This window comes from Neofelis nebulosa, chromosome 11 (assembly GCF_028018385.1).
Source record: "Neofelis nebulosa isolate mNeoNeb1 chromosome 11, mNeoNeb1.pri, whole genome shotgun sequence".
Classification (NCBI taxonomy): Eukaryota; Metazoa; Chordata; class Mammalia; order Carnivora; family Felidae; genus Neofelis; species Neofelis nebulosa.
The window spans coordinates 8209426-8237228 of NC_080792.1; the positions used below are offsets into that span (position 1 = coordinate 8209426).

The window sequence follows — 27803 nt, forward strand, 5'->3', positions numbered from 1 at the left end:
TGGGGTGGGGGGAGACACAGTTCAACCCTTCCCCCCGCCCCACCCCAAACATCAACTGGGTGCATTTCCAGCTTTTTAGAGAAATGCCATCCCCACGACTCTCGTTGCCGTCTGCACTTGAAACGATCGCGGGGCAGGGAGTTTCGGGGCGGTCAGGGGTGTCCTGGGCGCAGCCTGGTCCAGGCTGATGGCTCCTGTTTCTGTTCTGCCTGAAGCTGCTCGACAGGGCAGCTCAGCACCCACCACGTCTGCCTTTGCGGGTTTTTGTCTGTCACGGGCAGAGCTGTGAGGGCGGCAGAGCCCCACTTGGGAACCTCAGCCCCTCTCCTGCCCCGCCTGCCCCGTGAGCTGCCAAAGTGCCATTTCTCTGCTCTCTGGACCTCTCTGCCTGCTTCAGCTGGGACTTTGCGTGTCTATTTCTTTTGCCTACTTCCCCCTGCCCCCAATTTTTCTTTATTTAAAAAAAATGTATTTATGTATTATTGAGGTAAAATATAATACGCTATTCATTTCAGGTGTACAACCCAACGATTTGATAGATATATGAAGAAATGATGACTTCAGTAAGTCTAGTTAGCAGCTGTCACCCTACACAGTAATAAAATTTTATATTTTCTTTGAGCAGAAATTTGAGGTTGTAATCCCTTAACGAGTGCTTGCAGATTTTTTAGACCTTTGTCTCAGATCACTTTAAATACTTCCTTAGTCATCAAGTAGTAGACATTTTACTTTGCATCTAATTTTTTTTTAAAGTTTATATATTTTGAGAGAGAGAGAGAGACAGACACAGAGAACACAAGCAGGGGAAGAACAGAGAGAGCGGGAGAGAGAGAGGATCCCAAGCAGGCTCCACACTGTCAGCACAGTGTCCAATGTGGGTTTCGACCTCACAAACTGAGATCATGATCTGAGCAGAAATCAAGAGTTGGACGCTTAGTCTACTGAGCCACCCAGGCACCCCTTATGTTGCATTTAAATGGATCCTTTATATTTGAGAGTTTGTAGAAAACTTCTCTATTGAGGACATGCGTAGTCTAGGCACAGTTGGGAATATGTGAAGTTACCACCGTTATCACGTCTACTTAGCTCGAGTAATGGTAGAACTTCTGCAGATAGCTTGGGGCAATTCTGGCTGTTTAATTTTTAGCCTATTTTAAACATCATAAGAGCAAGTTATTGTCTTGTGTTTTAGAAACCCTGGAGAGAGGTCTGACCGAGAGCAGAGGCTGTGGATTTGGACCCTGCACATACGACGTGGTTGAAAATTGCAAGGCAGGAGATCACCAGGGAGGGAGAGTGGAGGGGGACAAGTGTTGGAATCTTGGGGGAGAACAACGTTTTGAAAGACCAGCAGAGAAAAAAAGGACCCTGAATAAGTCTATGGAGGAAGGTCGGAAAGGAGAGAGGACAACAGAAACGTGCAGGGTCACAGAAGGCAAAGAGTGTCCAGGAGGACGTAGCATCTAGGACTCAGGGTCAGGAACAGGCGTGGCTTTCACTGTTGGAGGATGTGCCTTGGTGTGTGGAACCAGGAGAAAGGAGGCAGAGTCGGGAGCAGTGAATTCCTTCTGGAATTTTGAATGAATAGAGGAGAAGAGAGGAGGATTGGACAGCACCACAGGTTCCAAACTTGGTTTTCAGGGATCGGGGAGATCCTACTGGGAGCTGAGGAGTTTCGTGTTTGTCCTCTTTCCATGGATTGCTTGCCAAGGGGTCATTTGACATGTTTCTCTGCTCTTTGTAGTTCTGTAAATTGATGGTTAGGTGTAGAGGCTTGAGCAGAGTCAGACTGGATTATTTGGGGGAGGCGAGTGCCCCCAATGTGGCATCATGGAGACATTAATGGTCTTTTGTGAATTTGCAGACATTGATGGTCATTGCCTGGAACAGTTAATTCATTCAGGGATTACACATATGATTTCGAGCACATTTCTCACTATGAGAGGTTTTATGGAGGTAACTTCCCCTCCCCCCAATCAGTAGGTACACCCTGCATATTGGCTGAAAGATGGAATTATAAGTCAGTTTCTTTATTCAAAAATTATTTACTGTCTTCTCTGCTCTATGCCAAGTACTGTTCTAGGTCCCAAGTATAGAGTGGTGTATAAAGGTCTATACCAAAGGTCTGGGCTTCTTTCTGAAGCTTATAGTGAACAGAGTAAGGGTCTTGTGAAATTGATGAGTGATATTGTAGTGCTGTTCAAACTGCACACAGGGCCACTACCTACTGAGGGTGGTGAAGGAGAAGAGATTAGCGGCCACAGATGTGATGGTGGCCTGGGGCAGTCGTACGAGGCACCAGCATACCCTGAAGTGTCTGGGTACCCAGGCATCGAGTGGTACTTGGAAAAGGTGATGAAGCACTGAGATAAATTGAAAAATAATCTATCCTGTCAGAAAAATCATATACACAGTACAGAGAATCTCTCATCATATTATTTTGTGGTTAAATCACATAAAAACAACACACAGATCAATTTATTAGAACAGATGAAATCCTGTGCCCTGATAACAGCCAGCGCTGGTGAGAGCGTGACAGGGAGGGAGGTCTCATTCGTTGCTGGTGGGCGTGTAAGATGGGGCAGCCAGTTGGAAGGCAGCTTGTCAGTGTCTTAGCATACAATCCAGCAATCAGGCTTCTTGACATTTGCCCAGAGGAATTTAAAACTTATGTCCACACAAACTCCTGCACATGGTTGTTTACAGCAGCTTTATTCATAGTTGCCCAAACTCAGAAGCAACTAAGATGTCCTTCAGGAGATGAATGGATAAATAAACTGTGGTCCATCCAGATGATGGAATAGTTTTCAATCCCAAAAGGAAATGAGCTATCAAACCATGAAAACACATGGAAGAATCTTAACTTTTTTTTTAATATCCACTTATTTTTGAGAGAGAGAGAGAGAGCAAGAGTAAGGGAGGGGTGGAGAGAGAGGGAGACACAGAATCCAGAATCTGAAGCAGGTTTCAGGTTCTGACCTGTCAGTACAGAGCCCAATGCCAGTGAGGTCATGACCTGAGCCGAAGTTGGATGCTTAAACGACTGAGCCACCCAGGTGCCCCAGCATGTGGGGAAATCTTAAATGCTTATTACTCTGTGAAAGAAACCAATCTGAAAAGGCTACATTCCATATGGCTCCAACTATATGACATTCTAGAAAAGGCTAAACTATGGAGGCAGTAAAACGATCAGTGGTTGCCAAGGGTTGAGGGGAGGGAGGGTTAAATAGACAGAGCACAGAGGATTTTTAGAGATGTGAAAATACTCCAGATGACATAATGGTGGACATGTGTCCTTATACATTTGTCCAAACTCACAGGATGTACAACACTGAAAGTGAACTCTAGTATAAACTATGGACTCTAGGTGATTATGATGTGACAACATAGGTTTATATTTGGTAAAAAATGTATCATTCTGGTAGGGGATGTTGATAATGGGGATGCGGTGTGTGGGAGGAGGGAGGAAGTATATTGGAAATCTCTACCTTTCTCTCAGTTTTATTGTAACCTTAACCCTGCTCTAAAAAATAATCTTTTAAAGAGAACAAACTGTGGTCTATTCTCGGTTTATGCTGAGAATTAATACATAACCGAATAGAAATATAAAGTTAACTGGTGTTCATTATTTTCATTCTATTATTAAGATTTGAATCTTCCCTATTAACGACAGCATTTTGATCCCTATTTCAAGTAGACGTGCTTTCTAGTTCCAAGCACATCAGGACGCCGGGGTCCTCTTGTGTGCGGGGTTTTCGGGTAATTGTTTTCAGGGTCATTTCCTGTCGCCTCACATGTGCCATGCTGGAGGATTAGGTGACAAGCAGCAAAGAGCACAGGAGACAAGGGGAGTTCCGCAGACCTCTCGTGAGTCTCAGTTTTCACCCGCCACCAACCAGCGACTCCGGTGGCCAGGACAGGTTAGCTGGAGGTTACTCTGTGCTTCAGCACCACCTGCCTCTGAGCGGGGCCTGTGAGGCTGAGCCCCGTCCGTGTCTACTGACAGGTGGGTCTTTACGCAGAGCCTGGGCTCTGGAAACTTCCGGGCTCCTTCAACGACAGCTCCACCAGCCCCTGAGACCTGGCTGGTCAGCATCGGAGATGGCCTTCATTGCTCTGTGGATTTGTCCTTTGTACAAGTGTAGACACCCCTCAGGGCGGATCCCCCTTTGTACCCAAGTCAGCATTACAAGGGTCGCTTCCTGAGAGCAGCTGTGTCACACGGGCAGATGAAGCTCCCGAGATGGGTGGAGGGAGGTGCCACAAAGGAAGACAACCGGATGGCAGGCGTGTCTGCACCGAAGACAGATAACAGAAGAGCACAGGGTGGGCCTGCCTCTGTTTCCCCATGGTCTCGCACGCCTCACACAAAAATGTGTCCCTTTTTCTTTCTTCTCATTTCTTTTATGTTCTTGATATTTTCCCAGCACCATGTGCTTGTCCTTTTATATATATTACCTCTCATTTCTTTCCCTTTTCTCGTCACTGCTTGTCCATCTTGATTTCATTTTAGTTTCTCGTTTGTTTGCTTTAAGCTTTTAGTTCCTTATTTTTCCCATTTTTTTAAAATTTTTTTTTCAACGTTTTTTATTTATTTTTGGGACAGAGAGAGACAGAGCATGAACGGGGGAGGGGCAGAGAGAGAGGGAGACACAGAATCGGAAACAGGCTCCAGGCTCCGAGCCGTCAGCCCAGAGCCTGACGCGGGGCTCGAACTCACAGACCGCGAGATCGTGACCTGGCTGAAGTCGGACGCTTAACCGACTGCGCCACCCAGGCGCCCCTCCCATTTCTTTTTTTTAAAAACTAAAAAAAAAAAAACTTTTTTAACGTTTACTCAGTTTTGAGAGAGTGCAAGCGGGGGAGGGGCAGAGAGCTAGGGGGACACAGAATCCCAAGCAGCTCCAGGCTCTGAGCGGTCAGTGCAGAGCCCCATGCGGGGCTCGAATTCACGGACTGTGAGATCATGACCCGAGCCAAACTCGGATGCTTAACCAACTGTGCCACCCAGGCGCCCCTTGTTTTTCCCATTGCTTGTGAATTTTTCTCCCATTTCCCTCCCCCCCCACCTCATTCTTGTGGTGGCTTTTTACTTAGAGATAACATGCTACTTACTGTGTGCTTATTATGTGGGTAAAGTGTTAACTTTGATAAACAGTTGTATGATTACAAATTGAAAAACTGGAATGCTGTGTGGTTTTCTCTTTTCAACAACATTTTGACACATGGAACCACTTGTTGAAGAAAAGAAGCTACCTTTTGGTGGAAATGAAACTGTTATAGACAAAGTATTCTAGTTTAATATGGACAGCAAATTTTACTGTGTTTTAGACTCAATATCTTCTTTCAAGTGTGGTTTCTCCTCTCCTTTCCTGTTCCTCTTTTCTTTTGTTTCTTTTTTGAGAGAGAGGGAGGGCAAGTGAGGGAGAGGGGCAGAGGGAGAGAGAGAGAACCCTAAGCAGGCTCCACACTCAGTGTGGAGCCCAATATGGGGCTCAATCCCATGACCTGGGATTAGAAATCAAAAATCAAGAGTCAGATGCTCAAGCAACTGAGCCACCCAGGTGCCCCCACTTCCTTTTCTCCCCTCCCCTCCCCCTCCCCTCCTCCCCTCCCCTCCCCTCCCCTCTCCTCCCCCTCTCCTCCCCTCTCCTCTCCTCTCCTCTCTTACAACTGGTAGTCAAGAAGGTAGCCCAGAACTACTGATTTGGATATCTGGTGAATATTTGCTGAATGCTCTGCTGGGTATTTCAGCTATGGTGGAAGGAAGAAATATTGAAGGACTTCCTTGGTACCCAGGAATTTAAATTACATGTGGACCCTTACTCTATGTATGCATAAGACATATCTGGAAAATATATATATTATATTTATATATCTGAAAAAAAAACTTTATGCATGTATTTATTCAATGGTCATCTTTTCAATGACCATTAAAATCTTAGCATGACTACAATCTGGATACAATGTTAGAGTCACCAGCCCAGCATTTCTGCAGAATAGTCTTGTGAAATTCAGCCTCTTGGTAAGATCACTGCCGAGGAAAGCACTAGTGGTTTTTATTGTGTTTCTTGTTATATGGTTAACCACGTAAAACTTAAGGGAATATGTGTGAACAAGAATATCCTCCTTTTTATTTATTTACTAGCCTCTTTCAAAAGTCTTTTTCTTACAAAAAATGTGTCCTAAAGATATCATTTATAGTTGATGAAACTGTTAAATAACATTGCCATTACTTTCGATAGAACTTTAAGGGTAGCTGGCACCTTCACACCCCAAAATCTGAGGTTCTAAGTGTAATCATTTGCTTCTTGTTTTCAGATGATTTCGAGATAGCTGTGCCATCAAATAGCCACATGGTCTCAGAACCTGGAAAAAATATCACACTCTCCTGTGAGCTTCCAACAAAGTGGCCAGTCCAACAAATTACCTGGGAGAAGATCCAGCCCCATCAGATTGACCTCTTGACCAGCTGCAACTTGTCCCCAAGGGAAAATTTATACTTCAAAGTACCAAAGATGGATGTCGAGTGACTGTAGTCCGGGAATGACCAGCACCTTCATCACCATGCCCCAGGCTGTGGTCTCTGACTCAGGACTCTACCGCTGTGGTTTCAGTGCCAGAACAGGAGAAAATGAAACCTTTGTGAGGAGGTTGACTGTAACTGATGGTAAGTACGTGATGCATGTCTTCAAGTGTTAAAACTGGAGAAGGCCAACCACTGGATTTGTTTCTGTTGTCTTTGTCATGACTGTTGTTCAAAATATTAAAAAAAAAATGTTTGAGAGACAGAGATAGAGCATGAGTGGGAGAGGAGACCTAGAGAGGGAGACACAGAATCCGAAGCAGGCTCCAGGCTCTGAGCTGTCAGCACAGAGCCCGACGCGGGGCTCGAACTCACGGACCGTGAGACCATGACCTGAGCTGAAGTCGGACACTCAACTGACGGAGCCACCCAGTCGCCCCCAAAATATTTTTTAATGATTGAGTTTCAGTAAATGTCAGTTTTTGAATCTTAGTATTTGCTTTTTCTTTACCTTGTGAATCCATCAATTACAGATTTAACGATTACAAACCTTTCCAATTTCTCGATCTGCCACATTCCTGAAATTAAAAGAAAAAATTAGTAAGTCTGAAAAGTACTGCAAGTCTCAGTTTGTATAACTTTTATGTTTTTTCCAACTGCATTACAACTTTATAATGGTGGTGACTACGTTTCTAAATCCTCTGTGTCCTCCGCAGTAACAAAATGGTGTTGGATTCGTATTTGCTGAGTCAGTGTTGAGTGGAATTTAATAAATGTTTGACAATGTTACTACTTTGCCAGCTCGGAGCTTTAATTCCTTCCATTGTTTCATCCCTCAGAGCAGCAACAGACTAGCCTTAGGACCTCTTCCTCTAAATCGTATTTCTTTTGTATTAGTAACAGACTAGCCTTAGGACCTCTTCCTCTAAATCATATTTCTTTTGTACTAGTAATTTGTCTCCTGTGTCGTAATGAGGCCCTCATTTTTTAAGCTGCAGGCCCCACAAAACCTGTGTGAGAGTAAGAAAAAGTGACTTTTCACTTCCTGAAGTACAAATACAGAGAGGCCTACATAGAAGTCTGGATGGAGGGCAGCGTTTACCTCCTCTCAGGCTCTCTCAGTTATGCCTCTGGGCGAGTTTCATAGCAGAGGAACATGTCAGAAAAAATTATTTTTGCTGATGACAGAAATTGTATTTCACCTTTCCTTTCCTTTCCTTTCCTTTCCTTTCCTTTCCTTTCCTTTCCTTTCCTTTCCTTTCCTTCCTCCTTCCTTTCCTTCCTTTCCTTTCCTTTCCTTCCTTCCTTCTTTCCTTCCTCCCTCCGTCCCTCTTTCCTTTCCTTTCCTTTCCTTTCCTTTCCTTTCCTTTCCTTTCCTTTCCTTCCTCCTTCCTTTCATTCCTTTCCTTCCCTTCCCTTTCCTTCCTTCCTTCCTTCCTTCCTTCCTTCCTTCCTTCCTTCCTTCCTTCTTTCCTTCCTCCCTCCGTCCCTCCTTCCTTTCCTTTCCTTTCCTTTCCTTTCCTTTCCTTCCTCCTTCCTTTCATTCCTTTCCTTTCCTTTCCTTTCCTTTCCTTTCCTTTCCTTCCTCCTTCCTTTCATTCCTTTCCGTTTCCTTTCCTTTCCTTTCCTTCCTTCCTTCCTTCCTTCCTTCCTTCCTTCCTTCCTTCCTTCCTTCTTTCCTTCCTCCCTCCGTCCCTCTTTCCTTCCTTTCCTTTCCTTTCCTTTCCTTTCCTTTCCTTTCCTTTCCTTCCTCCTTCCTTTCATTCCTTTCCTTTCCTTTCCTTTCCTTTCCTTTCCTTTCCTTTCCTTTCCTTTCCTTTCTTTCCTTTCTCCTTTCTTTCCTTCCTTTCCTTTCCCTTCCTTCCTTCCTTCCTTCCTTCCTTCCTTCCTTCCTTCCTTCCTTCTTTCCTTCCTCCCTCCGTCCCTCCTTCCTTTCCTTTCCTTTCCTTTCCTTTCCTTTCCTTCCTCCTTCCTTTCATTCCTTCCTTTCCTTTCCTTTCCTTTCCTTTCCTTTCCTTTCCTTTCCTTTCCTTTCCTTTCCTTTCCTTTCCTTTCCTTTCCTTCTTCCTTTCATTCCTTTCCTTTCCTTTCCTTTCCTTTCCTTTCCTTTCCTTCCTTTCCTTCCTTCCTTCCTTCCTTCCTTCCTTCCTTCCTTCCTTCCTTCCTTCTTTCCTTCCTCCCTCTTTCCTTTCCTTTCCTTTCCTTTCCTTTCCTTTCCTTTCCTTCCTCCTTCCTTCCTTCCTTTCCTTTCCTTCCTTCCTTCCTTCCTTCCTTCCTTCCTTCCTTCCTTCCTTCCTTCCTTCCTTCTTTCCTTCCTCCCTCTTTCCTTTCCTTTCCTTTCCTTTCCTTTCCTTTCCTTTCCTTTCCTTCCTTCCTTCCTTTCCTTCCTTTCCTTTCCCTTCCTTCCTTCCTTCCTTCCTTCCTTCCTTCCTTCCTTCCTTCCTTCCTTCTTTCCTTCCTCCCTCTTTCCTTTCCTTTCCTTTCCTTCCTTTCCTTCCTTTCCTTTCCTTCCTTCCTTCCTTCCTTCCTTCCTTCCTTCCTTCCTTCCTTCTTTCCTTCCTCCCTCCCTCTTTCCTTTCCTTTCCTTTCCTTTCCTTTCCTTTCCTTTCCTTTCCTTTCCTTCCTCCTTCCTTTCATTCCTTTCCTTTCCTTTCCTTTCCTTTCCTTTCCTTTCCTTTCCTTTCCTTTCCTTTCCTTTCCTTTCCTTCCTCCTTCCTTTCATTCCTTTCCTTTCCTTTTCTTCCTCCTTCCTTTCATTCCTTTCCTTTCCTTTCCTTTCCTTTCCTTCCTTCCTTCCTTCCTTCCTTCCTTCCTTCCTTCCTCCCTCCGTTCCTCCTTCCTTTCCTTTCCTTTCCTTTCCTTTCCTTTCCTTTCCTTTCCTTTCCTTTCCTTCTTCCTTCCTTTCATTCCTTTCCTTTCCTTTCATTCCTTTCCTTTCCTTTCCTTTCCTTTCCTTTCCTTTCCTTCCTTCCTTCCTTCCTTCCTTCCTTCCTTCCTCCCTCCGTCCCTCCTTCCTTTCCTTTCCTTTCCTTTCCTTTCCTTTCCTTTCCTTTCCTTTCCTTCTTCCTTCCTTTCATTCCTTTCCTTTCCTTTCCTTTCCTTTCCTTTCCTTTCCTTTCCTTTCCTTTCCTTTCCTTTCCTTTCCTTTCCTTCCCTTTCCTTCCCTTCCCTTCCCTTCCCTTCCCTTCCCTTCCCTTCCCTTCCCTTCCCTTCCCACTCCCTTTCTTTCATGTGCTTCCAGCCAGCTCATGTGCCTTGGCTTATGTGGAGACTTTTAGAGCCAAGGTTCCCTGGGATTTATTTGGCTGTCCCTTTATAGACTCTGCTTATACTGCAGACTGCTGTTTATTCCTGCGTTGGAAAAGAAGAAGAACAGAGTTTGTACACACAGCAGCCTCCAGTTCTGCCACTACAGCAGCTGTGTGTGCCGAGGAGGACATTTGCCAAAGGACAGCACTTTCTCATAATCACCTTGGACCACATGGAAACGTCTTTGCTTCTCTGATGACAGTGAGGGCTGTGGGCAAGGCAGAGCTTGTTCTTAGAACCTGATGCAGGAGCACCTGGGTGTCTCTGTCCGTTGAGCGTCTGACTCTTGATTTCTGCTCGGGTCATGATCTCACCATCCATGAGATTGAGCCCTGTGTCAGGCTCTGTGTTGGTAATGCTGAGTCTGCTTAGGATTCTGTCCCACTGTCTCTCTCTGTGCCTCACCATCGCCCTGTCCCCCACCCCCTCTCTCAAAATAAACATTAACAAAAGAGAACTTGATGCAAAGGAGGGTTGATGGAATATGTGGGAGAGAAATGTTAACAGTTTCTTCATTTTAAATGTTGACTCCATTCCTTCAGGCACAAATACAAAATATTTCTTACCTTAAAAAAACTTGTATTACAGAAATGTTTTCTAAACCTGAAGAAGAAACACACACACACACACACACACACACACACACACACACACACACAATCATTACTCTTCTCTCAGAGACTAAGGCAAGGAAAAGTTCTATTCAGAAAAATATCATAAAGAACATTTCTCAAACACATAGGAAATAAGATCTTCTCTGCCATATGTTGAAAAAAATAATTATAAACATCTTAAATCAGAAAAAATAGAGGTAATACATTTTAGGAGATACAGTTATTTCACTTTTACTAATTAATAAAAACGTCTCTCACTCATCCAAACATGACTAAGTTTCTTGCACAAAACTATAACATAAGCGATCAACGGTGTTGAAAATGAAGGTGACTGAAAGTCACGGCCAATATTGTTAGTGTCCACGTGTTTTGAACACTTGCAAAATGGCTGTTTGACACTCAATTGGCAGGTTAAAAGAATATCAACAGGGCTCATTAGTAAAAAGTTAAAATTGATGGAAAATGCCAGCTGATGACCCTATATTTTGGTTTAATTTGATTTTAAAATAAATGTAAGTAAAGATTGAAAATTAAAAAAAAATCGGATGGAAAGCAAAATAGCTCACTTACATCTGCTCTGATGTGATTTGATTATTTCAAGTCTTGAGGCTGTTTGGTCAAAAATCAATGTAGGGATTAAAGCAGAGAGACAGGTATAAGATGTGGAGCAGATTTAATTTATTTCAACTGTCAAGGGAAAGGTGATTGTGACACAAATTTTATAAACTGCTATGCATCCTTTTGTTGGCTCCCATCAACTTCTTTTATAGGATGCAAAGGAGAGATTTTCATGACTGTCATATTCTACACACACACACACACACACACACACACACACACAGGGCTCTCCCCTGATTTTCGCGTGTGTGTGTTCATCTTCAGACGAGCACCGAGTACTCAGAGGTCAGACACAATGCCAGCCAGTGTGCCATATATCCAGTTCTTTTTTTAAGTTTTTTTTTTTAATTTTTTAAGTTTTTATTTATTATTTTTTTAACTTGTTTTATTTTTTTATTTTTAAAAATTTACATCCAAATTAGTTAGCATATAGTGCACCAATGATTTCAGGAGTAGATTCCTTAATGCCCCTTCCCCATTTAGCCCATCCCCCCTCCCACACCCCCTCTAGTAACCCTGTTTGTTCTCCATATTTATGAGTCTCTTCTGCTTTGTCCGCCTCCCTGTTTTTATATTATTTTTGTTTCCCTTCCCTTATGTTCATCTGTTTTGTCTCTTAAAGTCCTCATATGAGTGAAGTCATATGATTTTTGTGTTTCCCTGACTGACTAATTTCACTTAGCATAATACCCTCCAGTTCCAACCACGTAGTTGCAAATGGCAAAATTTCCTTCTTTTTGATTGACAATTAATACTCCATTGTATATATATATACCCCATCTTCTTTATCCATTCATCCATCAGTGGACATTTGGGCTCTTTCCATACTTCTGCTATTGTCGATAGCGCTGCTATAAACATGGGGGTGCATGTGCCCCTTTGAAACAGCACACCTGTATCCCTTGGATAAATACCTGGGAGTGCAATGGCTGGGTCGTAGGGTAGTTCTAGTTTTAATTTTGGGGGGAACCTCCATACTGTGTTCCAGAGTGGCTGCACCAGCTTGCATTCCCACAGTTCTTTTTCTAAATGCCCATTTATGTATTTTTTGAGAGAGAGAGAGAGAGAGAGAGAGAGAAAGGGAGAGAGTCCCAAGCAGGCTCTGCAGCAGCTGCACAGAGCCTGACACGGGGCTCAACCTCACAAACCATGAGATCATGACCTGGGCTGAAATCAAGAGTCAGATGCTTAATCGACTGAGTCATGCTGATGTCCCATCCAGCTCTTGATACATTTTGAACAGAGGGAGAACATGGCAGAAGCATGGGCTGAACCCGAATTTCCTATTGACTTTTCTTTGCTGAGTGGAAATAAATGTTTGTGTCCTGTCCTTTGCACTCAGGACCTGGGAAGTAGTTTGAAATACCTCCAGACTGGCTTTTCTGAATTTGAAGCTTGTCTAGAGCATGGGGCAAGGAACAGGGGGAAATGTGTGTTTACTGATGGTGACCAAGATTATTTTGGGCCCTTTACGTCTTCTAGATTGTCATTAGTCACGAGAAAAGCATTTTAGTTTCACCGAAAGAATTTGTGAAGCTGTTTAATATTAACCAAGTGATGTTCAGCCTACTATTGTTTCAGCCGAGCTTACTGGTTATAAAAAGAGTGAGGATCAAAGAAATGACATGAGCTCTCTCAGAAGGTTTCCGGAGGAGACGAGTTTTGAACAAACTTCTGTTCGCCACTGCCGAACAGTATTGTTACTCGTGTGTTTGTCCAATCTTCCTCTGCCAATGAGGCCACTCAGCGGAACCACCAAGTTTCAACTGATGATCAGAGCAGAGAACAGAGACAAAACAGGGTATAAGAAGTAACACAAAATATGCACAGGAACGGGGGAGGAGGGACAAGGAAGTTGTGTGTGCGTGACTGCAATCAAGTGACTAGGTTGGTACAGAGATTTTGAGTTGGGGGTTAATATAATTAGTATCAATTAGGTGATAACTTGGTGTGATTCTGGGTCTCATGTAAGAGCAATGAGAGCCATTATTGATTCTTGACCAAAATAGCAAAAAATGATATTCAAGGAAGTGTAAGTGAAATCACTGAGTACAGAATCAAAAAGAGAAATGTGAGACAGAGGAAACCAGCTGCCATAGTCAGGGCATGAATATTTACGTTCTCGTACTGAGCTACCAGAAACTGGGTCTTTGGGCACAAAAAGGAGCCCACTCCAAGCAGACAGATTTCAAATGGTGCCTCTCTGGGCAGGCAAATTAGAAAAAGGTACCCCTTCCTCCAGGCTGGTGAAGACCCCAAAGCTGGTACACAGGCTTGGTGGGGGGCCACAGGCCCCTTACGCTTCTTGGCTGGGACAAGGCAGCCTGGATGAGGGCAGAGGGCTAGTCTGGTTGGAATGTCAGCTTGTACCTTCCATGGCCTTGCTAGTCATTCACACTTTCTTACTTTCCCTCTTCTCAACCAACCTACAAATTTTCACCCCATTTGCCTCCTTTCCATTAGGATTTCTGTCAGATCTCTTCCATGTTCACAACTTTTCCACATTAGCCCCAAACGGCTTCCCTGCTGTTGAACTATGAAACATTTTGAATTTCTCGAACTTTTATAGCTCGTGAATTTATACCTTTGAGTCACTCAATAATTGCGCCTGTTTGCGACGGGTCCAGACACTTATGTTAGGAAATTACTTGAGGTTTGGGATTATGGCATCTTTGTCAAAATATCTTTCCAGAAGATTTTCAATAAATGTTCTTGACTGACTCTTTGTATGTTAATATTTTTATATATTCTAGTATATGTCTCTATATTTTAACATATTCTAAAACATGTCCATTTTATTTTCAAGTTTTGTAGCTAGATTATTTCTAGCTACACTGAAACATTTGAGGTTTAATTGCTGATCAGAGAAACCTAAACTCTGAGGAGATCCGTTGCAATACTTGAGGAGAAAACTTGCATGAATTTTGTTTACATTTATGTCTTTCAAAAACTCTATTTCCTTTAATAGGAAAGTTTAGTTTTCTTGTTTTGCATGTTTTGTATAAATGGCGCATAATTGCGTCACTGAACCTGGTGGGTGGGGCTTGCAAATGAAAATGACAGAAACGTTCAGCGGGAAATCATGGGGCCACAGCCAAGGGAATCCTCCCATGTTTCTTTTCTTTTTTTTTTTTTTAATTTTTTTTAACATTTATTTATTTTTGAGACAGAGAGAGACAGAGCATGAACGGGGGAGGGTCAGAGAGAGAGGGAGACACAGAATCTGAAACAGGCTCCAGGCTCTGAGCCGTCAGCACAGAGCCCGATGCGGGGCTCGAACTCACGGACCGCAAGATCATGACCTGAGCTGAAGTCGGACGCTTAACCGACCGAGCCACCCAGGCACCCCCTTCCCATGTTTCTTTAGTGAGGTGGAGGGTTGACAAAGAGGTAGGAGCATAGAGGAATAGGTACTGTAGGTTACAAATCTTGCCTGCACACAGCTTGGTGGAGTTTCCTGACTGTGGGACTCTGTTCCCAAGTTGGCTGGAAGAATAAGGAGGAAGAGAAATAAACTTGGTTTATTTCTTTGGCCTTTAGTTTCTGCTAAAAGGCAACCAGTTTGCTCCCAGGTGATTTGATTCCTGAACAGTTTCAGCTTGTAGACAAGAGAATTTTTTTTAGGGGCCCATTTATCCAGAACCTTCTGTCCTGTCCCTGTGAATTCATGATAGATGTGAATACTGTAGGCATGGGGGTTGTCTGAGCTGAGATGTCCTGGAATGCCAAATACATTTATTTCCATGACATAGTGTTATGAACTTCAGCTTTTGAATATCTTCACCTACATAGAAAATAACGTTTCTGACAGTTCCTTTATATAATTAGAACCACAGCAAAAGAATTCAAGAGCACTGGTGTCACTGCTCACAAGTTAAAATAGCCTCTGCTGAAATGGATCAACTCCAATTTTCAGCTCAGTTAAGTTTTTAAAATTCTGGATGATGGCTGGATATCCAGACAAGACATACTGTTTCCAGCATCACAAGTGAGATGATTGCTCAATCATGGCCTATTATGTCTCTGTGTCTTTATGGATACCTCTGCCCAAGTCAGTTCTTTTAGGAGACATTGCATTAAAAAAAAAAAAAAAAAAAAAAAAAAAAAAGGTAGATAACCAGTTAGTTTGTTTTGTAAACCCCAGGTATTGATTTATTCATCGTTCCTAATGCACAAAATCCTGGAATGTTTGCCTGCAGTCGTTTTTTGTATACATACCATATTTGTATAGATAAACAAGATAGCGAATTTGAATAATAATAATGACAAGTTAGCATCAGAGAGAAAGAAATGCCGAAAGACCTCCTGTTAAGTTGATCTGATGATGCTGTTACACAGAAGCATTGTTGGGTGTATGTTCCTACCTCATGCACATTTACTTGCTTTACACGACTATAAACAATGTAAATTAGAAAGTACCTAATCCTAGGAACTACTTTTCTTTAAGTGATCTTTATCCTCACCTGAATTTCAAACAGTTTTCACAAAGTTTTCCTCTCCCTAGCAACTTAGAGTACAGAGAAGAATTCAAGTTCCGACAAACGTACTGATTTTCTTCCTACTTAAAATCCCTGTCCAGAGACCTGCCTAATGACTCTTAACTGCAAAACAGCCATTTATACACTTTTGTCATGCGTGGGATTTTTTTTTTTTTTAAGCATCTGGGAATTGTGAACAGCTTGTGGTTGTCCCTGAGAGCCTTATTAGGGACTGAACATAGATGATTGTGTGAAGTTTTCCCCAAAGGCAAATGGAAAATTACTTAAAATTAAAAAAAAAATAAATAAATAAAGGTCTTCATATGAGACTAATGGCATTTCATTTGCAATAGTGATTCCAGCTTTAAGTGTTATGATTCAATTAGTCAGGCAACTACTAGCCACTTCCACTGAAGTATTTCAAAGATGCACTGAGCTGACTCTTGACAAATATTGACATACACTAGGTGACCGAATAGGTTTGCAGAGGACTGTGTTATTTGAAAGGCCAGGAAATGGAGAATAAACATAGATCTGTCATTTGTAGAGACACATCTTCGATCCTCAACTGATATCTTAAAAGTTATTTACACTCCAGTGATTCAGAGACTTTTTTTTTAATTGAAATATAGTGGACATACAGCATTCTATTAGTTTCAGGTGTACATCATATTGATCCAACGATTATACACATTATGAAATGCTCATGACAGTAAGTGTAGGTACCCTCGGTCACCATGCAAAATTATTATATTATTATTGACTATATTCCCTATGCTGCACATTTCATTGCATGACATTTATTTTATAATTGGAAGTTTGTACCTCTTAATCCCCTTCACCTATTTCGCTCATCCCCCACTAACCTTCCCTCCGGTAACCACCAGTTCGTTCTCTGTATTTATCTATTTCTGTTGTTTGTTTGTTTTGTGTTTTAGATTCCACATGTAAGTAGAATCATATGGTATTAATCTTTTTCTGATTCAGGGATATAAATATATATATATAGTTTTATATATATATATATAGTTTTGTTTTAAGTTTACTTATTTATTTTGAGAGAGAGAGAACGCCAGCAGGGTAGGGACAGAGAGAAAAGGGAGAGAGAATCCTAAGCAGGCTCCACGCTGTCAGCAGAGAGTCTGATGCAGGGCTCAAACTCGTGAACCGTGAGATCATGACCTAAGCCGAAATCAAGAGTCGGACACTCAACCGGCTGAGCCATCCAGGCACGCCTGATTCAGGAATTTTTAAGAGGAATGTTTCCAACAGAGATATTTTTGGATACCTTTTTAAAAATAAATATATTGCAGTATCATTGACTACTCTAAAATTTATTTCTGGAGTTAATTCAAAATAGTTCACTTTCACTAGAACTCAAAAGTAACTGCAATGTTCAAAATCTTTTAAGTGTAGGAGTAGCATTTTATTTGATTAACCCAGAAGAAGAGATTCTGCCTTTCGTGGATACAAGGTTGAAATGTTAATGCTCTCAATTGGATTGATGGGGACTGAGAAATGGCTTTAGAGGAGATGAATAGTGAGTGAACTGAAAAATCCTTATTATCACTATGACAGACATGGCAAGTCCCGAGGAGATACTGAGATGAGGAGACCACATTAACAAAAGGTGGGATGTTTTCTGTGGCTTCCAGCTGAAGAAGTTCAAGGATACAATGCATTTGCACATGACCCCCAAATGGGTACCACGTAGGAGACAAGTTCACAAATACAGAAAAATACAGACTTGCAAAGTATAATTATTGTTTGTTATGAATAATAATGATGTTAATGTGCCTTTAGTTTTTCATGACTTAGAGCACTGGATAAATCCTTCACTTTTTAAATCTGTGTGTGCATGTACATTTGTAAGTTAAGGTGTCTGTGAGCATTTGGCAGCTGGAACAGTGTGCAATCTGCCATCTGTAAACATTCAGTAAATACATGTGATGTGTGGGCAGTTTTACACTCATGAAACACACACACACACACACGCCAAGTCCCAAGTACTTTAATCAGAACAGGTGGTTTTGGTTTTATGTTGACTCCTGTCTTCTCTTCCTGATTCAGTAAAGGTTATCAGTTGTGCCATCCAGGCATGCAATTCCTACTTTAATCAATGGCTATTTTTTAAAAAGGAGAGATCAGAGGGGTAATGAAACTAGATCATAAAGCTGCAGATTTTTAAATTATTACTATAGCTTTTGTTTCTTATAGCCAAGCATTGGCTTTCATTTGTAGAGTGCCTACTAAACATTTTCATCTTATTTACTTTTATTTTTTAAGTTTATTTATTTATTTTGAGAGAGAGAGCAGGTGTGTGCCCATGAGCAGGGGGAAGGGTAGAGAGAGAGAGGCAGAGAATCCCATAGAGGCACCATGCTGTCAGCGCAGAGCTCAACACAGACTCATATGCCGTGAGCTCTCACAAGCCATGAGATCATGACCTGAGCCAAAATCAAGAGTCGGATGCTCAACCCAGGCACCTCAATAAACATTTTTTTTAAATAAAATGAGTTAAAATTGAATATTTGGAGGTAAATATTCAGCCCAAAGCTTACAGTCTCTTTTGTATTCTGAAAAGATCTGTACGACATTTATAACACATTTATATATAGGTCTTTATAAATACCATATAGTTTGAATTTTAAAGATTTCTGAAGATCCAAGGGAAAAATTGTAGCAGTTATAGGAATTAAATGTCACAGGCTTGTCTTGGCTACTCTATGACAAACTCATGGAGGTGCTTATATGTGTCATTCTAAGAATTTACTGGTAATTATTCATTCAGTTGCCACAACAACTCTGTTGTTATCTGCATTTTATGATTGAGGAAAGTGATGCATGGCAAGATTGAGTAACTTATTCAAGGCTCCAGAGCTAGTGAGCAGAGGGGCTAGGGTCCGGAGCTGGGGAGGAGGACTTCAGAGTTCTTGTAGTTAACAGCAGCGCTATATCATTGCCCCAAGTGAAAGAAAAAAGTCAGCACTGTCATCAAAAGACGCATCACAGGAGAAGCTGCCCATGGAGAGTTCCACAGCCTTGTCTCCCCCACCCCCCTGTTACCTACAATAGATTTCAAACTGAACCCACATATAGAGTGAGTGTAGGCAAAGGAATGGGAGTCTTGTCTCCCACAATGTTGTTCCAGCTCTGTGTGCTTAGTTAGGCTGGCACAGGTGCTGTGTGGGGTTCTCTACTGACTTGTCCCCTCTTCTGAGGCCTCTGGGTGTTAGGGAATGGTGTGAGGGAGGGTTCCCGCACAGTCACGTGAGGGACGAGCAAAGTCAGGTAGCGGTATTTGGGTCTGGAGGGGAGTGCTAGTGTCTGCTGAAGTCAGGTCCACACCAGGAACAGATGAGGGCGACTTGAGGAGTAGCCTCTGGACGAAGGAGAGTCAGGGTTCTTGCTGGAGGGAGGTGGTGGCAGCTCAGCTCTCACGTGGCTTCTTGGCTTTGGCAGAGCGACTGCCCCCGAGGTCTATACCAGAGCTGCCCACTAGACTCTCCCCTTGTGGGGAAGCACGCTCCCTTGAGCAGCTTCCTGGGAATCTGCTCTACATTTTCAAGGGCAAACTTCTTCCATTTTACCCTCCTCCCTCCTTCTCCTTCCTCTCGAATCCTCTCGCTCTTGTTCTTGTAAAGACCATTGAACCCAGAGCTGGAGTTATAAGGCATCAGAATTCTAGTTCCTCACCCTCAAGGACAGAGAAGGCTTAATCTCCAAAACCCCCCAAGAAAATCAAAAGTTTATTTTATATATTAAAATGTTCCAAATAGTTGCATTCGCTCGTATTTATGGACCTTAATATCAAACAGCCAAATACGTAAAACATTGAAATGGTATGGTATGGTATATCTACTGTGTTTACTGCATGACAGAAATGTTTATCTGGATTTTAGTAGAGCATTTGAAAAATTTCCTGTTCTATCCTTGTGGATACACATAATAGTGACACTGTAATGTAGAGTTACACTTGGTTAAACAACAGTAATAACGACAGTGTGCTGGGGAATTATAATTAAAAGCAAAATCTCCTCACTCCCCAGAAAACAAAGGTAGAAGAGAAAGAAAACAATTTTGTTATTAAATAAGCATTAAACCAGAATTGTGATGTGCATCTCAGACAATCTGCCAAGAGAGTGCAGAGACAGAAAGCTCACCTTTCATGGGCCCCACAGATACGACTCATTACAGATGTGTTTTCAAGGTAAACAGTAACTAGTCCCAGTTAAAAGGACCTGACAGCACCATTTGTCACACACAGTTCAACCTAAATTCACCTGGCAAGTGGGGTGACCATCTTTGTTGGCTAATTGGTTTTATCCAAAGGAAAAATGAACTTCTTACACCATTACACGAGAAGGTACTTGTGCACCTTGGAGAAAGGTGTCTGTGGAATGTAGGCTCCTACCCTCCCACAGAATTAGGAGGTAAGAGCACTGTCTTCCTTGATGATTGCATTCTGAAGCCATGGCTTTGAGTTACCACAGCAGAAGAATGCAGAGCCAGATCAGGAAAAGTAAAAGGCACATGGGGCAAAGTCAGAATGACTAACTGATTTCCCAGAGAGAAAAAGCAGGTGTTTGACATAAGCCACATTGTTTGTATAAATAATTCAGACACAGTAAACCACCCTAACCACAGTCAGGGAATGATAGAAACCCTCCAAAACTCCGAGTCCCCACGCACTAGCCAATGGCCAACCTTGTACACAAGCCTTTCTAAGGATAGCGGTCTCTGGCCCGCCCCATCAACTCTTTTCTGTACACTTAATTCACTAAGAAAGTGAGCAAGATTGGTGCAGTTCTTGACATCATGACTTATGACACATCAACACAGTCTTCTTTAAATAATATGTGTTCACGAAAATTGAGGTTCATGAAATACAAGAAACGTAACATAAGACTAAGAAATATTTGGGTGAAAGGATGAGACATCTAATATGATAGACTAAGCCATGAAAGTTTTCCCAGTAAGTGTCCCAAACCAAAGATGTTCGCCATCCCTATGCCTCACACGCTGACTTAGATCCCCTTGCCATACACCAATCACTGTAGAGTGCTATGGTCCTCAGTACATATGGTGTCATGCACGTAAAGGCACCAGACACTGGAGCTAATGCAGTCATCCTATACCAAGTAGGTAAACTTTATGGCCCATCTTAGACTATGTGTATCTCAACTGATGTAAAAAGTTTAAGTTCTTGAGTCATTTGGGAACTATTTTCCATCAAAAGAGGCAAACTCAGTATAGTATAACAAAAATTGTACATTGGGTTGGAAACTTGCTTCTCTTGTTGGTTTGCTCCAGGACAATGATTTAGATTCTCTTACATTTCTGTTTGTGTTCTCTTATGTTTCTGTTTCTTATGTTGATTTTTTAGATTTTCTTTATGTGCCTTAAGTCTCTCAGTTAAAATCTGATAATGCTTTTATTTTGAGAAACAGTCATTACTCTTCACTCAGAAGAAAGATTAGAGGCTGATGTCATGGTTCTTCAGTCCTCTGAAAATAATTTATTCGCTAGGATCTTCCTGCTATAAAACAGAGGAGGGCTTCTGAAATGCGAAGAGTATAAAATTGATTTGCACAAAGAAAGTTGACCTTTGAAAACTTGGAATAATATTACCATATCAGTATCCACTCGATGTATATTTCAGCCATACAGGAAAGTTCAACAACCTTGGGCCGCCATTAAATCCAGTGGTCCTCCAAAGCTATAATTATCTTATACATGTTTATCGATACTACCTCTGCCTTTTCCGAGGAAGGTGCATCTAGCTGCAGGAGCAAGCATCCTGCTCCACATGACTAGTTCAACATGAAAAGAATACAAGCGAGTTATTTTTTAAACCCTAATTTGAATGGGCATATACAAAATATATTATTAATAATTTATATGTTATGTAGTACTTAAATATATAAAGCTCATCTGTATGTTTTATTGAAGCCCCATAGCCACCCTTGGGTTGATTTTATCATCACTTTGCAATTGCCAAAAATGTGCCTGCGAGATTGTCTTATGATGAGATCTTCCAGGCAAAAGAATTAGAAGGTAGGACGAGGCCCCAAGTCTTCCTTCCTCGATGTGTTTTTGCAACAAATCAGTGTAAGTTGGATAGTTACATTATATGGTGATTACGAATTAGGATTGACCTTATAATAGTGTGTCAGCTCACATATATGTACCCTGTGAGAATTCACCCATGATGTATCCTGTCTATATAGAATGAAGTCTAATAGTTTTGCTTTTCTTTTTAATGAGGTTAGAAAGCAGAATAACTTTTTTGTTTGTTTTAATGTTTATTCATTTATTTTGCGAAAGAGGAAGAGGAACGCCCATGCGTGTGTGAGTGGGGGAGGGGCAGAGAGAGATTCTCAAGCAAGCTCCATGCTGGCAGCACAGAGGCCAATGCGGGGCTTAAACTCATGAATCATGAGATCATGACCGGAGCTGAAACCAAGAGTCGACGCTTAATCGACTGAGCCACCCAGGTGCTCCAGAAAGCAAGAATAACTTTAACTGGTATCTACCATGACCTACCCCAGGCTGGCTAGAGGCTCAGGGTCTGTGAGTTTTTCCTAGCAGGTTGTTTAGTCCAGATATTTAGGTTCTGAGTCACTTGGCTTCCTCGCTTCCTAACCTACCTCAAACTGTAATAAAAGATAAACAATAGACATTAATGCCTGGTCTTGCCGCCTGGCTCTAAGGGAAGGACCTGGCGTCATTTCTACCATGAGCCTTTCTAAAGGTTTATAACTCAGCCATAAATACTTGTCATTGGCAGGAACGTAGCCTGGAGGGTGGCAGTCCCGGAGTAAATTATTCATTTATATATCTCACTGACATGCTTTAAATTGTTTTAACTGTATTTATCTTTTTTGATGGGAGGGAAAATAATGGCTTTATGGTTCACGACACTTTTGTCCTCCTATGAATCAAGACAGCATTGGGATGAAAATAAAAAAAAAAAATCAGCAAAAAAGTGGCTGCTGAGAATACACATAATTCTTTCTTTAAGAGAGGGGCTTGAGGGCTGACATTACTCAGCCCAACATCTATTAGCAGAATTTAGGCAAAAGTGAATGTTATGAACTATTGATTGATTCCCTGAAGCATCCACACCCATTGCTTTTCCTTTTTATTTTGGTTTTTAGTCACTCAGGGCCCAGCAAGTCGTGTGGCTACACCGGCCTGGTTCCAAGTACTGGGTGTTCATGTTAGCGCAGCAGCGGGTCAGGGAAAGAAGTAAAAAGCAGGGTTGGCTACAGGTGGGGAGGCTCTACACTGCAGCGTCTCTGGATCTCTGGAACGAGATCCAGAGTGAATGAGTTTGCACCTGGCTCCCATGCTCTTACCCTTGTTTCGTACAGGGAAATCTTCATTCTGGTGTGTTTTTTAATTGTACAGGGCCTTCCAAAACAATATAAGCTCCATCAATCAAGTATGTGGTATAATAAGAAATGTGGTCTCTGCCCCTGGTTCTTTTCACAGAACTCCCAAACCCCTGTTAATTTCCTAAGTGATACGGGTACCAGGAACATCTTTTGCTATAACACTTGGTCACTGTCCCCAATTCCTGACACAAGAGCTTCTTGAATCTCCGGAGCAATGAGTGTCCCTTTGCAAGTTAATGAGGCTACTGGTGGCTGGAAACACATAACGAGCTTCGGCATGAAGGGTTGGAGCCAGAGGGATCAGCCACATGATTGGAGGGTTGGAATTTAAAGCCCTTTTCCCTCTGAAAAAGTGAAGCGGTGCTGGGGGTTGGATTAATCACCAATGATCAATGATTTAATTGCTTATGCCTGTCCAGTGGAACCTCCATCAAATACCTAAATGACAGGGTTCAGAGAGCTTCTGAGTTAGCGAACACATGCCGGGTCCCGGGAGGGTGGTCCATCCCTAGAGGCATGGAAGTTCTATCTGTATTCCATTAACTTGCCTTGTTCGTCTCTTCCATTTGGCCATCTCTAAGTTGTATCTTTTCTAATAAACCAGTAGTGGGAAATAAAGTGCTTCTCTGAGTTCTGTGAGTCGTTATAGCAAATTGTCCAACCTAAGGAGAGGATCACGGGAATCTTGGATTTATAGCTGGTTGGTCCATCAGAAGTAGGGAGACCTGGATTTCTGATTGGAGACTGAAGCGGGGAGTGGGGGGCAGTGAGGGTCTGTGGGGTCTGTGCCAACTCAGGGAAAATTAGTGTCAGCAGTGCTGCGAGTAGAGATACAGTTTTGCTCTCGTTGATGGTTTCCCTTCAGGAACCAAATCCCTTTTTACACACCATTTCATCTGTCATGCCAAGTGTATACTATGGCTTGAGATACTGTGTGTGAAAAGATGGAGTAAACAGATCTGACTCCAACACGTCAAGCATTACTAGAAGAGGTTAAAAGGAGGTAACATATTTCACATTAAAGGATGCATTTGAAGTTTAGATTTATAATTGAACGGTGTGAAACACATGACTAGTACCTTTCAATGGTTTCCACTTAATTAATTTAATTGGAGTTTAATACGGAATGCCATCTTAATTCTAAGCATTCTGAATACGCTTCTACAAAAAAAGTTCTCCACATCTTGTACTTTAAATATCACAATATCACCAGTGGGGCGCCTGGGTGGCTCAGTCGGTTAAGTGTCAGACTCTTGGTTTCAGCTCAGGTCACGATCTCACTGTGAGTTCAAGCCCTGTGTCGAACTCTATGCTGACAGCAGAGGGCCTGGTTGGGATTCTCTCTCTCTCTCTCTCTCTCCCCCTCTGCCCCTTCCCAGCACTCTCTCTCTCTCAAAATAAATAAATAAACTTAAAAAAGGTTAAAAATAATATCACCACTAAAATTTGTCTGATTATTTTATTTTCAGCATGCAGACCTTTACATTTTTCTACTATTTTTTTCCATTTAATAAAAGCAATACATCACTTAGAAAGTTTGGAAAATACCAAAAAGCCTAAAGAAATAATTGCTTTTTTTAAAATACAAGTTATCGTCAAATTGGTTAACGTACAGTGTGTATAGTGTGCTCTTGGTTTTGGGGGTAGGTTCCCATGGTTCAACGCTTATGTACAACACCCACTGCTCATCCCAACAAGTGCCCTCCTCAATGCCCATCACCCATTTCCCCCTTTCCCCCACCCCCTCATCAACCCTCAGTTTGTTCTCTGAATTTAAGAGTCTCTTATGGTTTGCCTCCCTCCCTCTCTGTTTGTAACTATTTTTTTTCCCCTTCCCAAGGTCTTCTGTTAAGTTTCTCCAGATCCACATATGAATGAAAACATATGATATCTGTCTTTAGGAAATAATTGCTTTTAATGCCACTCCCTGGAGATCATCACTTTAAAATTTTGGCATTTGTAACCTTGCAGACCTTTTCCCCCTAAGTCCTACACTTGGCCGAGAGAGTATAACATGCATCATTGTGAATTCTGCTTTTGAAATTTTACTTAACTTTATACCTCTAGTCAGCAGTTTTCCATTTCATTCGAATTTCTCACACACATCATCCAAATGTCTGTAGCCGAGCTTTAGAGGGTGGGCTCCAGATCAGAAACACGGGCATCACAGGAGAGCTGCATCTGTGAGGACCCACCCAGACCCACTGGGGCAGAGTTTTGGAGGGGGGATGCCCAGTCATGTGCGGGTTAGCAAGCCCCCAAATGATGCCCCCATGCAGAGGGAGTTTGAGGACTGCAGTTGTGTGGTCTGGCTCTCAGTCTACTTGGGAGAAATGAGGATTTTCTTTTGGCAGTTGTAAATGTTTTACAGAACCCTTTGTTCACATTTCAGAGCATTTCTTTTGAGTACAGTAATTAATCAGATGTTTAAGCACCTAGTGAAAGGGCGTGACACATGCAGACCGAATTCCTTCTGGATGCAGGTTGTGGTAGTTCCCCGTCCTCCAAATAGAGCTTGAGATGCTCTATCTGACCACAGTTTTCCTCTTACACAAACTTGTTCTTTTAGTGCTTTTTTTTAGTTATTTGCATCTTTCATGTTGTCTTCTATAGCTTTTCATTTTTTTTAAATGTTTATTTTTGAGAGAGACAGAGACAGAATGTGAGTGGCTTAGGGGCAGAGAGAGAGGGAGACACAGAGTCTGAAGCAGGCTCCAGGCTCCGCGCTGTCAGCACAGAGCCCAACGTGGGGCTTGAACCCAAGAACTGGGAGATCATGACCTGAGCCAAAGTCGGGGGCTCAGCCAAGTGAGCCACCCAGGCACCCTTATAGCTTTTTCTTAATGCCAGGATGTGTTAAAGATACTTTTTGTGTGCCTTTACATGTTGTTTGTGGTCATTTTAACATAAAGATATTTTTCACTTGACCTGGTCAATCCTATATATTTATTTATTTTTATAAATCTAAATGCCATTTCTCATTCCTGAGATTAAATAATATTTACTTATATTTTCTTCTAATGTTTATGTGAAAAAATTTGGAACTGTGGTCAACCCCAATTTTTTTTTACTGTAACTTTTGTTTTTTACTATCTAAATAGCATTTTCTTTTTTTATTAATGATTTTTTTATTTTTTAATGTTTATTTATTTTTGAAAGAGAGAGAGTGAGAGACAGAGAGCAAGCGAGAGAGGAGAAGAGAGAGAGGGAGACACAGAATCCAAAGCAGGCTCTGAGCTGTCAGCGCAGAGCCTGACGCGGGGCTTGAAGTCACGAAATGCAAGGTCATGACCTGAGCTGAAGTCGGACTGAGCCACCCAAGTGCCCCTAAATAGCATTGTCAAAGTGGCTAAACAGTTTTCCCACAATCCTGTCCGTGAATATTTTAATCATAACTTTCGTTTTCTCATCGTGATTGCCTGTTTGATTTAACGTTAGCACCTGTGATATTCAAATTATGTCAGTACAGCGGGTGTAATCCCTTTATAGTCCTGTGTTACAATGCAAAATAATTTCAGGTATTTTGTTCATTTAGTTTTTATAATGTACCAAGAACTGAAAAAGCTCTTAAAAATTTCTTATTTGACGGGGAGAACATGTCATTGTTCCTTTCGTGAGGGCGGTTCAATGTATTTTTGTTCTGAATAAATTTAGCTTTTCCTCTTTCCATCATAGTTGGACAAAAGCCATTCTTAGACTGGATGTATGTGCCAAGTCTGTAAAGTTCACACAGTTTGCTACTTTTATTCACCTTACGGTTTCAACAAGTTTGAAAAATGAAAATAATATTTATGAGTTGACTTGGTTTCTCTTTGCAGGAAAGCTTACAAAAGAATGTGTGGATGTGGACTTTGAGCCCCTATCGTGAAAAAATTGCACCTACACAGTGGGTCAGGAAGGAAGAAATAATCCGAGGGAAAGATCAGGAAGACTCTAATGAAAAGCATGATTTGCAGGTTGGCATGGGATGGCAGATGGCACGGAGTCTCAGGTCGAGCACCGGGCTTTAATTTCAAGGTTGGAGGGAAGTCATGCTGTTTGTTTGCCAGAGCTGGCCCCTTCCTGCAAGAAGGGAGACCGGCAGGTGCGCCGTCCCAAAGAGACGTGGCGGTGAGGACAGCTCCCGGGTTCCGATTCACTCCCATTCTGGGCAACAGCAGATATTGATGGGGTTTCTTCTCCTGGGAAGGAGCTCTGTGGGAGGCAGTGGGTGAGATGTATCACGGGCAGGAGGACATTTTAAAGATAAGAGGCTCTCTGACCTCATCGGAGATCTTGCTCCAGAGTGACGTTTCTCTAGTGGTTTATTGCTTAGTTGAATACGACCTCATTAGAGTCTCACCACAGTTCTGGGGTGTGATTAGGACTGTTGTCATTGTCATGGCTTGACAAACGAGGAAAGGCAAACACAGAAGGTTAAGGAATTGGCTGGAGGTCACACAGCTGAGGAGTAGCAGAGCCAGGAAGAGAGCTGCAGGTTCCTGGACCATGTTGTTTGTCCTTAACACTGAGCTGGGGTAACATAGTTTTTCAGAGTACTTCTTATCATTAATTCCAACTGAATGAAAATATTTCTTAAATTCTGCTTATAAAATGACACTGTCGTGTGAATGTACTTAATATATCAGTCTTAAGAAGTATCTTCGTTTATGTACTCTTTTGACAGTTTTCTTTTTCTACAGAAGATTTTGTGTATGTGACTGGGAGCGCATTAGAGTGAAGTGATATCTGTCTCAAACATACACTCTTTCTGTTCTCGTTCTTTTTTTAGTTTTTAATTGAGGTATGGTTGACATACAATATTACATGAGTTTCAGGTATATGGTAGAGTGATTCAATAATTATGTACCTTAGGAAA

General features: G+C 42.0%; 1 protein-coding gene across 1 annotated transcript in view; it reads left to right on the forward strand.

Annotated features, from left to right (window-relative positions):
• Positions 1-27803, forward strand: part of CD226 (CD226 molecule) — an 88434-nt gene that overhangs the window by 53015 nt on the left and 7616 nt on the right. The window contains 2 exon segments of the mRNA XM_058691840.1: positions 6322-6482; positions 6484-6670. Of these exon segments, the coding sequence (XP_058547823.1) occupies positions 6322-6482; positions 6484-6670 (348 nt within the window).